General features: G+C 44.5%; 1 protein-coding gene across 1 annotated transcript in view; it reads left to right on the top strand.

Moving 5' to 3' along the window:
- PTPN5 (protein tyrosine phosphatase, non-receptor type 5) overlaps positions 1-14,411 on the top strand; it is a 30,164-nt gene that overhangs the window by 12,203 nt on the left and 3,550 nt on the right. The window contains exons 3-11 of the mRNA XM_018555152.1: positions 41-136; positions 2,407-2,633; positions 2,944-3,130; positions 4,675-4,759; positions 6,266-6,348; positions 6,682-6,819; positions 8,801-8,911; positions 10,419-10,579; positions 13,656-13,769. Of these exons, the coding sequence (XP_018410654.1) occupies positions 41-136; positions 2,407-2,633; positions 2,944-3,130; positions 4,675-4,759; positions 6,266-6,348; positions 6,682-6,819; positions 8,801-8,911; positions 10,419-10,579; positions 13,656-13,769 (1,202 nt within the window). The remainder of the gene's footprint in view (positions 1-40; positions 137-2,406; positions 2,634-2,943; positions 3,131-4,674; positions 4,760-6,265; positions 6,349-6,681; positions 6,820-8,800; positions 8,912-10,418; positions 10,580-13,655; positions 13,770-14,411) is intronic.

Genomic DNA, 14,411 nt, shown 5'->3' with positions numbered 1-14,411 from the left:
TTTATATTATTATTATTAATATCTTTTTTTATTTTCTTAGGATCTAACAACCTTGCAGAATGGATTCTGGAAAATCGAGATGTCCGGCTTCGTGTTGGTGATCATCTTCTTTGTTGCGGCGCTCGTCGGTACCATGGTAAGCCATGAATGCGGAGCAGTCGTTATGTTTCGGCCCCCTGCATTCCAGGGCCAAGACAAAAGACACGCCCTTGCTGCACCCCCAGTCATTCCACCATCACTATGGATAGAAAGAATCAGACCTTGAAACGTTGACCTGCCAACCAAACCTTTCCATACGCTTACAGAAACCTCTAATGGCCAACATCCACAGGAGGAATGTTAAGAGGAATGCAATCACTTATAGAGACTCTGTCCCTTTCACAGCAACAGCTAGAGTTGCCCACACATAGATTATATCAGTGTTTCTCATATTTGTTTTCACTCACGACACCCTTAAAAAGTATGCACAAGCTCAATAGACTTGTCTACCATTTCTGGGGGACCCCATGCCAGAACAAAAACGTGGGGTTCTGTCCTTTGCATGGAAGTCCTTCCTTCAGATTAGGAGTCCTCCTTCACATCAGGATCCTCCCTTTAATATCAGTAGCCCCCTTTACATTAGAAGCTTCCACCTTCAATGTACGCCTCCTTTCACATAAGAAGCTCCCCCTAATATCAGAAGCCCTCCTTCACATCAGGAGCCTGCCTTCCACATCAGAGCCCCCCTTTACTTTAGGAGCCCCCCTAATATCAGAAGCCCTCCTTCACATCAGGAGCCTGGCTTCCACATCAGAGCCCCCCTTTACATTAGGAGCCCCCCGTAATATCAGAAGCCCTCCTTCACATCAGGAGCCTGCCTTCCACATCAGAGCCCCCCTTTACTTTAGGAGCCCCCCTAATATCAGAAGCCCTCCTTCACATCAGGAGCCTGGCTTCCACATCAGAGCCCCACTTTTTGCATCAGAGCCCCCCTTTCATAATGGAATTCCCCCTTTTACATCAGTTTTCTCCCTTCACATCAGTAGCCCCCTTTACATTAGAAACTCCCTCCTTTCACATCAGAAGCCCCCCTTCGCATTAGGAGCCCCCCTTTCACATCAGAGCCCCCCCCCTTTCATTTTGAAATTTCTCCTCTTACATTAGAGTTCCCCCTTCATATCAGAAACTATAGATATAGCCCTAAGGAAGCCAGAAGGCCCCCCCCCTGGTGTGCCATGGCGCCCCATTTGTGAAAGTTTGCATGATATGGTCAAAAGTATGTAGGTACCACTACTACTGTTAGTATGAGCTGATGAAATGCGTAAAAAGTCTTGGTATTTTCTCGCTAGTATGAGATGCTGAAATGCGTAAGTAGTCTTGGCTTTGTCTTGTTAGTATTAGATGCTGAAAATGCGTAAGAGGTTTTGGTATTGGATTCTTAGCGTGAGATGCTGAAATGCATAAGCAGTGTGTATTGCCTTGTTAGTATGAGATGCTGAAACATGTAAGCAGTTTTGGTATTGCCATGTTACTATGAGATGAGGAAACGCGTCAGAAGTCTTGGTATTGGCCTCTTAGTATGAGATGCTGAAACGCTTAAGGATTCTTGGTATTGTCTTGTTAGTATCTTACGCTGGTCAATTGTAATCCATAAAGGTAAATGAGAGTTGTTGTTGGACTGTAGCCTATTGGGTTATCTGGTTGGATCTGAAGGGCAGACAGGAGGCCGCAGGACGTATCGGCGAGGACGTAGAGCACATTTGCCCTCCCTATGGCCCACATTTGATATTTCCCTCAGCCAGATGCATTATAAGGGATATACAGAAAGAAAGAATGGATGACAGCAGAGAAGAAAGCAAGATCGTGTGAAAGAAACAAGCCAAGCCTAAAGAATATGATCCTTGAGTTAGCACCTACTATCTGCAGGGGCCACGAGGGCCGCACAATAGGGGCCAGAGGGCCGCATGTGGCCCTCGGGCAGCAAGTTGGGTGTCAGGTAGCTAGAGAAACCAAGGCTGCTTGTAGGCTGGAGATACACAGCTGCTGGATAACAATTCAAGGACACCTTATTAACACTGGCACATATTTTCCTCTCTCTCTCTCTCGCACTCTTTCTCTCGCAACAAAGGGACTTGACATCACCGTGTCATAATACCGAGCACTGACTGTTTCCACACTGTTCCACCGCACACGCTTTCACATACAGAAAAACATGTCAGACCACACAAGGCTAAAACACCGGCAGACAATAGAAATGTGAACACACGGGCAAAACACTGGCTGTTTCCGGGCCAAAGATTCTTCCTGCCGCATCCACGAGCGCATCAACAATCACCGCACCGCCCTGCTGACAGAAGGGGGGGCCATACCAGGGTGCTTCTTTATGGTCTCAGAGGTTCTTTGTCTTTCTTTTTTTGCGGTCTCCAGGTATGGTACCTGAAGTCCCACGGCGAACCGGCCCTTTCGGACGACCGCCGTCAGTCCGTGAGCCGACAGCCCTCCTTCACGTACTCCGAGTGGACGGATGACAAAGTGGAGGACTTCATGGATCTGGAGCCCATCCCGGACACGCCGGTTTTCGACTGTCTGATGGACATCAGGGGCGATATGGACCAGGGCACGCTCAGCGTGAAGTCTGTGGGCCTCCAAGAAAGGTGATGTCTTTATTTAGGAGAGGAGGTACATTTTAATGATTATTAAAATTATGAATATTTCCGATTTGTGAATTAGAATATAGGAAAAAAGTCAATCCTGCAATAAAAATTAAAAAAGTACGCCAACAAGTTACAACTTGGTTTATATCAAAGAGGAACCGAGCCTCCTTCAGCCTAAAATTGTTGGTAGTACATTGGAGCAGTCCATAGATAATGTGCCTATTGGAGTTAGTGCGTAGAATATTTATAGTGACGTGTAACATGTGAGGTAGGTTATTGGATCTATGTAAACTCCTTATGTATTCTGCAGGCGCGGCTCCAACGTGTCCCTGACCTTAGACATGTGCACAACCGGATGCACAGAGCCCTATGGACATATCATGTCCCCAAGGGAGCAGTCCACCCAGGAGTATCTCCAAACCGCCGGCTGCGTCCTCACCCCCGATGAACTACATGAGAAGGCCCTGGACTCTTTTACCCTTCAGAAGGAGTTCTTTGTAAGTCCAATAATAAATTATCAACAGCAATGTTTAGGTGTATGTCCAGCCTACCCACCTCTCCTTTTTTACGCCCTCCCCACCTCTCCTCCCTTCCGTTGCCCTTTCCACCCCTCCTCCCTTCCCTACTTTTCTCTGCTCTCCCTTCCTCTCCTACCTTCCTCTTTTCTCCCCTCCCTTCCTCTGCTCATCGTTACCCTCATCTCTTTTCTGCCCTCCTCTCCTCCCCTTCTGTTTCCTACCTTCTCTTGTCCTCTTCCCTGCCTTCCTCCCCTCCCCTACCTTCCTCCTTCTGCCCTCCCCTCTTCTGTTCTATTCTCCTCCCCTCACTTTTCATGCCCTCTCTTCCTCTCCTCTGCCCTCATCTACCCTCCCTTCTCTCCTGCCCTCTCTTCCCTTCTTCCCTGCCCTCCTCTCATCTCATACCTTCCTCCTTCTTTCCACTCCTCCTCTCCTCTGCACTCCTCTATTCTCTCCTGCCCTCTATCCCCTCCTGTTTCCTGTCCTCTCTTCCCCTCTTCCCTGCCCTCCTCTCCTACCTTCCTCCTTCTTACCTCCCCTCTTCTCTGCCAACCTCTTCTCCCTCCACCAACATTTCCTCCTTCTTCCCTTCCCTCCTCTCCTCTCTTCTGCCTTCTCCTCCCCTATCCTCCTCTCATCTGCCTCTTCTTTCTGGTCCTCTCTTCCCTTCTTCTCTTCTCTTCCCTCCTCTCCTCTCCAACATTCCTCCTTCTCCCCTTCCCTCCTCTCCCCTCTTCTCCTCTTCTCCCTCCTCCAACATTTCCTCCTTCTTCCCTCCTCTCCTCTACCCTCCTCTACCCTCTCCTCCATCCTGCCTTCTCCTCCCCTTTCCTCCTTTCCTCTGCTCTCCTCCACCCTCTCCTCTGCCACCATCTCCTCTCTCCTGCCTTCTCCTCCCCTTCCCTCCTCTCATCTGCCTTCCTCCACCCTCTCCTCCGTCCTGCCTTCTCCTCCCCTTTCCTCCCACCTTTGCTTTGTACTCCTGCCCTGTTTTTCCATTCATCCCCCTTTCTCCCCTCATTTTCTCATCCTCCTCTCCCAAACTCCTCTCTTCTCTGCTCTGCCCTCCCCTCTCCTGCCCTCATTCATCCCTTCTTTTTTGCCCTCTCCTCCAACCCCCTTCTAATTTCTACCCCCTCCTCTCTCCCTAGCACCCCCTTTACCTATTCCTCTCCCCCCCCCCCTTCTCTTCTACCCTCACTTGCTCTTGTCAATCCCCCACACGTCTTCCACAACTCATTAAAATCACAGGCCATCAGGGCTTCTTCCTTCAAGTGTCACGATTTTTGTATCTTGAGATTTTACGTGTGGTGTTTTACGTGTGAATATTAATTACCTTCTGCTGTGAAATGTGTCTCTTTGACAGACAAGCTGATGGAAAAGAATAGATGCTCGCTGTATGTCTATGAATTGCTTGGCTGTGTTCAGTTTCAGAGGCTCGAAACACTTCCGTCCGTGTATTTTTCAGCAATTAATCTCTCCACAGAAAGATTTTGGTTTCTAACATTTCCGTCATTTCGCAGGAGATCCCGATGAACTTCGTTGACCCGAAGGAATATGAAATTCTCGGTTTAGTCCGAAAAAACAGATACAAAACCATACTCCCAAGTAAGTTCTGACCAGCCGAAGAATTCAGTTGTCAGCTATTTTGTTGGGGTGAACGGAGTGGTTTCGGTGAAGTTGATTTTGACACAAAATGCACAATTTCATCAGTGTAAAAATCCTCAATTTCAATTGCGAAGCGGCCTAGGCAAAATTTGCTTTTAAAAAAAATAAAACATTTTATTGATTGGGGGTGTGTTTTTTTTTTTTTTTTGGGAGGGATTCGCCTTCTGTTTCTTTCTTTCTGCCAAAACAAATTAAATAATTAGGCTTCTGAGGGGGCCATATTTTGGCACAAGAACAAGTCCAGTTGAAAGGAGCATTTGTACCTCCAGAAGCCATTTAAAGCCCATTGCACACTTAAAAATCCACCAAAACCACATTGCGTTTTACCTTTTCCTTTGGAATCCAATGCATTTCACCAAAATTCTGACAATTCACTTAAATCTCATTTTTGCCAAAATTTTGGAAAAATGTAAACTTACTTGGAACTTGAGGAGTGGAAGCATTTAGCTGCATCATCCAAAGATTCTTGATGGACAATCTCTTCAGTAATTTATCTGATATTTATATATAAAATAAGCCAGCTTCATGAATGTATGAGTACATTCTGGGGTGAATTTATCAAAACTGGAGCAAACAGAATCTGCAGCAGTTGCCCATGGCAACCAATCAGCATCTCTCTTCAGTTTGCTCAGGTAAGATTTGAAAATGAGAGAGAGAGATGCTGATTGGCTGCAGTGCAAATCTGCTCCAGATTTTGTCTGCTCCAGTTTTGATAAATTTGATAAATTCTCCCCTCTGTGTTTAAATTAATAAAACTTGGATCCTGGTACTCTAGCTATGTAAAGTCCTAAAGAGGATCCAAAAGAAAGATGTATAAGGTTTTTGATAGTCCAGATCAAGTTTATTAGTTGCAGGGTGTTAAAATATTACCAATGGGTTTGGGGGTTTTAAAAAGGTTCCTTCAGGGCTACAAACAGTGGTGTAACTAAAGCCATAGCAGCCCACACAGCTGCTATTATTATTATACAGGATTTATATAGCGCCGACAGTTTGCTCAGAGCTTTACAATATAAGGAAGACATTACAATCACAAGATGAGATGGCAAGGAGGGCCCTGCCCCTGAGGGCTTACAATCTAGATGGGGCCTGAGGGTGGGAAGGGGGCGCCTCTAAGGAGGTATGCTGATGCCTCCATTCCAGAAGGGATGACATCACATGCACAGGCTCATGTCCATATAAATGTGATTGCCTACTACTGGATCAAAGCTAAACTGTATATTGGTAAATTTAAGTTTGGGATAATATAATGAAGGGTTAGATCCCCTATCCAACTGTTGTCTATGGAGGGAAACCAGAAGACTTGGAGGACTTCCTTAGCATACACAATAGAACATACAGAACCCAATCACATAGTGGGATTTGAAGGCAACACAACAACGTAGCAAAACTTCAGTGTTAAAAAAAATACATTGTTGTATTTTTTATATTTTCTTTTTACTTTTTCAGATCCACAAACCAGAGTGTGCCTTATATCACCAGACCAGGAGGACGACCCTCTGAGTTCCTACGTAAACGCCAATTACATTCGAGTGAGTAGAATCCAGACCTTTTTGTTTGGGGAAGGCAGTAAATGTTTTCATGCATTGATATGTTTGGGAGTAAGTTCAGCCATGAAAGGGGATACATCAGGATCCCAATGATCACAAAATTCAATCAATCTATGCATTTGTATGATGTATTTATCTGTTTGCCTTCAGTTGAGGACAATTCTGCCTAAATGAAAAGCATCTCTCGTTCCACCTGCTGGTGACAAGTGTTAGTGCACTTTTCCAGCTTTTTCATAGACTTTTAGGCTCTTGGTCCTTGACATGCTCTTTACTAGCTGCAGACAATCTTCCTGATGGTTCTGCTCTATGCCACAGGGTTATGGAGAAGAGGAAAGAGTTTACATTGCCACTCAGGGACCCACAGTGAACACCGTTGGAGATTTCTGGAAGATGGTCTGGCAGGAACACTCCCCCATTATCGTCATGATCACCAACATCGAGGAAGTCAATGAGGTGCCTCATTTTCGTCTGCATTTGATAATCCAGATTTTTCCCTGAATAGATTTTTAAAAAAACGAGAACACCCGAATAGCTTTTAAATGGCTATATTTAGCAAAGTCTCAAATTATACAAACACTACATATATGAACAATTGACCACACCAGCCATCCTAGACATATCTCAACACGAAAGGCAACTGCAGTGAGCCGTACATTATCATACAGTATATGACCACTGGAAGGTCGGGGGTTCAAAACTCAGGTGGCAATAGACTTGACAAAGGGGTAATGCCCCCCCCCCCCCACCTCTAGCTACAATGGGTATCTACATTTTTCTATTGTCGTTGTCCTTTGTGTGTATTGCTATGTTGTCTGTTTGAACCCATGGCCTCCCAATGATCACATACTGTGTGATGAATGAATAGCTCCTTGCTTTTGCCTTATGTATAGTGATATTTAAGTCTCGGGGATGGCTGGTGTAGTCAATTGTTCACATACTGTATGTAGTGATTTTATCAAGACTTTACTAAATATAACCATTTAAAAGGTATTCCGGTGTGCTAGATTTATTATTCTTTACTTTATGGTGTATTGGGGGACCCTTAAGGAAGCCACTGTCCTTAGCTTTAGCCTCTTTGTGCGTTATATGCTATATGTATATATACAGTATGTGTTTTATTTAAGGTGTGCAGGTTTTCTGTAATAACATTCCAGATTCTTTAGAGTTTTATGTAATGACGATCAATCAATCAAACTCAGTTTTAATGTAATCAAAATCAGTGTAATCAGATTCCAGGAAAATCTCACATGTGTTTGTGGGTGAGGATGCGGGCTGGAGGGGTTCGGGGATGTGCAGCCTCCTCTCTATCCAAGAGGAAGTAAGGAGACACCTACAGTGGGAAGGGTTGGGAATGCCTGCCATGGCTCAGATAGGTGTTCACAGAATATAAAGATTTCCAGCAACAAGGAGAAGGCCTGGTACACCAAAGCTATGTCTCTATAAAGACTTGGGTAGGCTAAATCACTTCTGTTGTTGTCAATGCATAATAAATTGTTTAGCAAAGCTCATCTTTTGCCCAATCTCCTGGACAAAGACACATAAAAATAGAGAACAAGTGGTCCATCAAGTCTGCCCCTTTTAAACTTTTTTTTGGGTCTGATGATAGACTTACGTTTGTTCCAAGCATGTTGAAATTCACTTACTGTTGATTGACTTACTACCTGTGCTGGAAGTCTGTTCCAAGCATCCACTACTTGTTCCATAAGTTCACACAAGGTTACCCGTGAAGGTCATGCCTCATACTAGCAGTATTCTTGAGCTCATATTGAAAATTCTTACCCTCCTGATCCCTAATCATACTCTAATGTATTTAAAGGGTTTAATCAGGCCTACCTTTCCCTCAATAGTGGACAACTCCATCTTTAGTGAAGATTAATAAATTCCCCCACCCCTGCTAAATGCAGAACCTGGGATAATATTTACCTTCTGCCCTGATCCATGAATCTTTCTCCAGACAAGGTCCCAGCTGGTTCTTCAGATTTTCAGATTGTGCCATTAATTTCTATGAGTAAGCCTTAATCTAAAGGAACTGCTGGAAGCCACCTTGACTACAGCTTAACCATAGGAATGAATGGGGCCAATGCACTCATATGCAGTATGAAGTGGGGTCTTATACATAAGAATGTTACCACTGCAGGTGGTCTTATAGATAACCCACCAGCCATGAGTCCATATCTGCTGGGATCCATTTCAACCTACAGCACCCAGATACAAACATACAGGCTGCATTTCCGACCAACCAAACCAATAGGCAACCAGATCATGACTAAGCCTCTGTTAGGAAGTAATGCATTGAAGGGGTAGTTGTGGGCCTGGCAGGGAACAATGGGCTACATTCTGCTTCCTAAAATCTTGTCAACCAACTTCTATATTCGTGGTTCAGAATAATATGTCAGCTGACCTGCTGTCTTCCGTTTTGTGCTGTCTCCTCTAGAAATGTACAGAATACTGGCCAGAGAAACAGGCTGTATATGAAGGGATAGAAGTGACAATAAAAGACATCATCCCAGATGATGATTACGTGCTAAGAATCATGACTTTAAAGGTGAGAACAAAAATGGGTTTGTACTATCACAACAACAGAAGAGGAGATTGACAAAGCCAGGCAACAGAAGAGACAGACGAAGAAGCAATATATGATAGGATGAGACAATTTATCAGTTTTGGCTTCTTCTATGAATTCCCTCCACTAGCGGTTGGAAATAACACTTTTCAAGGTTTTGTAGGGCAAAAGATATGTTCACTGTTATGAAGTCATTACTAGCTGCACATATTCATCTCCCCTTCACTCCTCTACTGGTCAGTTAGGAAAGAGAGTAAACACCATGCAAGCTCCAAGCCGTTGAGGACTCCCCCACCCCATCCCTATACCTAGAAGTATGTGGTATTTTGCTTGGTGGCATTGGGTGGCTTGCTAGCCTCCTCACTGGTCTGGTCAAATCAAGGAACAAGGGGGGTTACCAAGGACAAAAAGAGAGGGGACGCAGTCTAATTCCCCCGCCTACATAATATAGTCTGAGTGTCTGTGGAGTTTCTCATTTATCCAGGTTATGGTATAATCTTTGACACCATCTTTCTTCCACATATAAAGCCATTTTAACATCTCTACCCTTGCGATTTGACAACAATTCACACCTGTAGCCATGTGAGTGGAAGGATTACCACATGTGCCAACCGCAGAGACCAAAGATGGGATAATGTAACTAGGACAGTAGGGTTCCACAGCTTTCACACCTCCCATCCTGTTTTTGGACAATCTCATTCTATGGTGGTTGGATCAAGGTGTATGAGTTACCAGTGTGGATATAAATACTGGGGTATCTTCCTGACCCTCAATGGAACTGAAGAAGTGGCTTAGAGAAGCTGGGAAACATGTTCAACTTTACAGAAGAATCTGGTTCAATGTGACTAACTGCTACTGACTGATATAGTCTGAGAAGACTAGAACCAAAGTTCTAACTTCATATTAAAATGACATTTAACAATATTGACATTTAATGACATTTAAAAGAGAACTATGGGGTAAGTGTTTTTCCCCATAGTTCTCTTTAGGGTCACGGGAGGACATATACTAACCTCCTCCCGTGACCCAAAGCTCAGTATATCGCGGGCAATACTGAGAGCGCCGCAGCCGGGATGGATCACGACAATACTGTCTGGATCCACCCAGCTGGCTGAGTGACAGCGGGCTCTGCCTATCTAGAGGCAGAGCCAGCTGTGCCCACCCCTTTCCACTATTCATTCCTCCTCTCAGTGCTGGAGGATTGGTGAGGGGAGGGGGGGAACCCCTGCGGGGAGCAGTGACTGACAGTCACTGCTCACTGCAGGGAGACGATCGGAAATTGAGCAGATCGATGAATGTTTCTGCTCACTTCCTGACCTGTGACGGCTTCCTTGTCACACGTTGGCTCTAACTATGAGCATGATTGGAAATCACTCACCTCATAGTTCTCCTTTAAGGGAAAGTAAGAAATGTTACAACACGTGTAAGGTCTCCTGTGCTATTTTTGTGATACAGAAAGTAATACCTTTATAATTTGTCATCGGCATAGAGTGATGGGGAAGAAAGGATCCTCAAGCATTTCTGGTACACCTCATGGCCAGATCAGAAGACACCAGATCAGGCTCCGGCACTCTTGAAACTGGTGAAGGATGTGGAAGAGGCCAGGCAGAAGGCGGAGCTTGATGACGGACCTGTCATCGTACACTGCAGGTGGGCAAAGGTTTTTTTGAACCATATAATATTTTGATCTAGGAAATTAAGGTGGTTGTAAAGTAATTATTTTTGTACATTGAAGCAAAATGGTCGACTTCTGACTAGAGGGTTTTATTTTTGCCTGCTAAATTTGGCAGGCATGTGTCCTTTTTAAGTCTAGTAAGGCCAACTAAACTCTCACCATTTTTGTCTCTTTATAGTACTGTATGCTTATTTTTTGCTAAGAAATACTAAAATACCTTTTTCTCTAAACAAAAATACTGCTTCTTGCTTACACACTGAAGTGCTCTGTGCTGGCAGAGCTGAGTAACAGCCACAGCCCTCACAACAGGAAAAGAGGGGGCGTGTCTCATCAGGTATGTTAATGAGAGCTAATTACCGAGTGCACGGAGTCTGAAAATGGCAGTTGTTAGTGTCTATTACAGGGGTGGCCAAACTCCGGCCCTCCAACTACCAATCCCATGATGCATCTCTCTCCAGGAGTCATGTCTGTGGCTGTGAGAATCTTGCAATGCCTCATGGGATTTGTAGTTCCACCACAGCTGGAGGGCCGGAGTTTGGCTACCCCTGGTCTATTAGATTGCGTATCTATACTTGTTACTTCAATTGGACTTTTGATATGTGACTATGACTGGACACAGAAGTCAATTCAACAAGACCTCAACTTTCTTATCCCACCAAATGTGTTAAGTCACTAGAGAATACAGTCCCCTTTTATTTCCTTACTTATAGGGACACGTAGCTTCCTCACAGCACTATGCCTCTGTATTGCTGTCAAGAGCCTTCATCCCTGATTGGGCTGGATCTTGGGAGGGGTTATGCAAATTTTAAAAATACATTAATGGTCAGGTGTCAGTATGGAGGAGTGGGTGTTCCTAGGCAGTCCCACATGTGATGCTGAGCCTCCGTGATTGAAAGAACTAAAATCCAATGAATGAAAGGGGTGGGTCAGGAACAGTCAGGCTGGGTAGGAAAGGGGCTAAATGATGAGGGATGTTGTCTGCCAGCCAGGAAATGAGGTGGGCTCTACCTGAATTGCTGCAGCTTCTAATACATATTGTGAGGTCAAAGTAAGCGATTTCAGTCCAGGAGAGGAGCCAGTACGACTGTGCAAGACTGAAGTGAAGGCCGGAGCTCAGCTTTAAGCAAAATGATAGCCAAGTGTTGGGCCAACTGGAAAAAGGTTAAAACCTCTGTCAAGCTTTATATCACTGTCAGTGACAGCAAAAAAACCAGCAGAGATTGTAACCCTTCCCTAAATACCATTTCAGCTGGAGTTGGGCTTTCACTGCGTATTGTGGGTGATTATAGATCATACTATCTGTTGCTCTCTCTTTATTACTTTGATATATGTACAAAATTGTCCTTGGCTAACTGTGTTCTGAGAAGCTTGATAAAGCGTTCTCCATCCATGGCTGTAGCGCTGTGCATTGTATAGATTATTACGCCCTAATAAGCTTCACCACAATTGCCACTTAGTTGTACAGTCTCTTATTGTCTTATCATTTCTCTGCACTGGAAACCCAAGGGAAATCATCCAGTTCCTGGTTGCAACAAAGTTTGTTCTACCTTCAAATTCTTTTGTGATCCAAATTCTTCTTATATAGACTGTTGTGGTGCATTACCTCCAACCACATGATACAGACTTCTTCACAGCATCCCCGCCACTCATTCCTTCCTCACAGCCAGGACTGAATCACCCAGTATTGGCTGGTGTCCGAGCTTAGAGGAAGCAGGGCTGTCTGTCCCATCTGTCATGTTACAGTGCTCTGCACAAGCTGACCCATGAGAGGAGGTCACATGCTTCCCAAACCTGGAAACTTTATTTTGTGCGAGCAGAAGAGTTGGGGTACTGCTAGAGAGTTGAGTATAAGTGGGTTTGGGGGGGAACATTTTTGCAGACCCAGTCACTTTGCCCTGAATGACGATGCTGTGCTTGAAGAGATGGGCTGTATCTGTAGAAGACCATGCTGGACTCCAAAAAATTAACCCCCCATTGGCACAGGACTTCCAGTATTGGACTTGCCTGAAGACTGGAAAAATTTAGTCTGGCTTAATACAACTTGATCTGCTGCAACATGCAGATGGTGGGGGTCAGAATCTGGTAGATGGTAGGGTCAGAATATAGCTGAAAGCATGTTCACAACTTAGTGGATGTCAGGGTCAGAATTTGGTATATGGTTGGTTCATAATCTGGGGTATCACAGGGTAAAAATTAAGTGGATATCATGGTTAGAATCTGGTGGCTGGCAGGGTTGAAATCTGGCAGATGGGGAGGTCAGAATCTGGTGGGATAAAAGGGCCAAAATATGGCAGACGGTAGGGTCAGAATCTGGTGTCAGAAAAGGGTCAGAATCTGAAAGATGGTAGGGTCAGGATCTTGTGGGATAAATGGGTGAGAATCCTGCCGATGGTAGGGTCAGAATCTGGTGGGATAAGAGGGTCAGGATCTCACTGATAGTAGGGTCAGAAACTGGTGGCATAAAAGGTTCAGAATCTCGCAGATGGTAGGGTCAGAATCTGGTGGGATAAAAGGATCAGAATTTGGCAGGTGTTACGGTCAGAATCTGGTGGGATAAAAGTATCAGAATTTGGCAGGTGTTACGGTCAGAATCTGGTGGGATAAAAGGATCAGAATTTGGCAGGTGTTACGGCCAGAATCTGGTGGACAAAAGGAGCAGAAGCCGACGTACAGAGCATGAACCTCCTGGATGAGGTGAGATATAAAGTTGCAGCGTGAACATGTGACCCACAAAACTAGGTGAACTGAGTGATACCGTCTGTTCAGCACTCTGTCAGTTCAGTCTCTAAGGAACATTTCCAGCACTTTGTTAGATCCATGTCTAAAACAATTTAGGCCAAAATGAGGTCCTACCTTGCACCAGAAAGGTGTAGCTACTAAAGTGCACTGTGGCTGTGTATATCGTCAACTCCACAATCTGATTTATCCTTACAACAATAACATAAAATCAGTTTCATTCTAGCCTCTGAGATCTGGTACGCTAACTGAACACAACCGGAAATGTCCAGTTACATGACCAGCTTCTATGAACAGGTATGCTCTGTCTTGCAGTGCGGGGATTGGAAGAACCGGCTGCTTTATCGCTACCACACTCCTTTGTAAGCAGATGAAGAACGGGGGGAAGGTGAACATTCTGCGGACCACCTGCCAGCTACGGTTAGACAGGTAGGACAATCTTCTTTAGCTAAAAAAAAATTTTAACCACTCCTTAGACCTAATTAGAAAATTAGGACATTGCGAGGCCTGTTCCTATAGGTTGGTGTAGCCATCATTGTTCTTTTCCCTGCACTCCAGTCTCGCCTTGACATTTTGTATTTGAGAGTTGTAATATCAGGTGTGTTACATAAAAATAGATTGATGAAATAAAAACTGTCAAGGTACAATGAAAATAAAAGAGATGCTACTTTGAGAAAAAAAATTTTTTTAAAAAGAATATATGATTCCAGGTTTAGGATGTTGTAAATTCTTCAGTGAAACATTTTGATGGGCAAACAGACAATAGCAAAGATCCCCTAAAAGTCGAGTCTGAAACGGTGACAGTTGCCTGTTCCTGACGAAGTAGTTAGGAGACCCCAGAGCCGTAGCTAGTTCCTTTTGATCCCGAGGCAAGAACAGAAAATTGTGCCCCCCAAAAGCCGTGTGCAGTATGTGACGTCATGCGCCCTGCCACCAAAAATGTGTTTTGTTTGACGAAACCTAATGAAAACATTTTTAGTTTCCGTTCATTTCGTCCAAAACAACTGTTTAGTCTTTGCACATGTCTAGTAATATGTGTGCATAAGTGTGTGTGTGTGTATAGGAGGAGGG

This window comes from Nanorana parkeri, unplaced genomic scaffold (assembly GCF_000935625.1).
Source record: "Nanorana parkeri isolate BGI_ZX_2015 unplaced genomic scaffold, ASM93562v1 scaffold10, whole genome shotgun sequence".
Taxonomy (NCBI): domain Eukaryota; kingdom Metazoa; phylum Chordata; class Amphibia; order Anura; family Dicroglossidae; genus Nanorana; species Nanorana parkeri.
The sequence above is the reverse complement of the archived record's forward strand: the minus strand, read 5'-3'. Positions and strand labels throughout refer to the sequence as shown.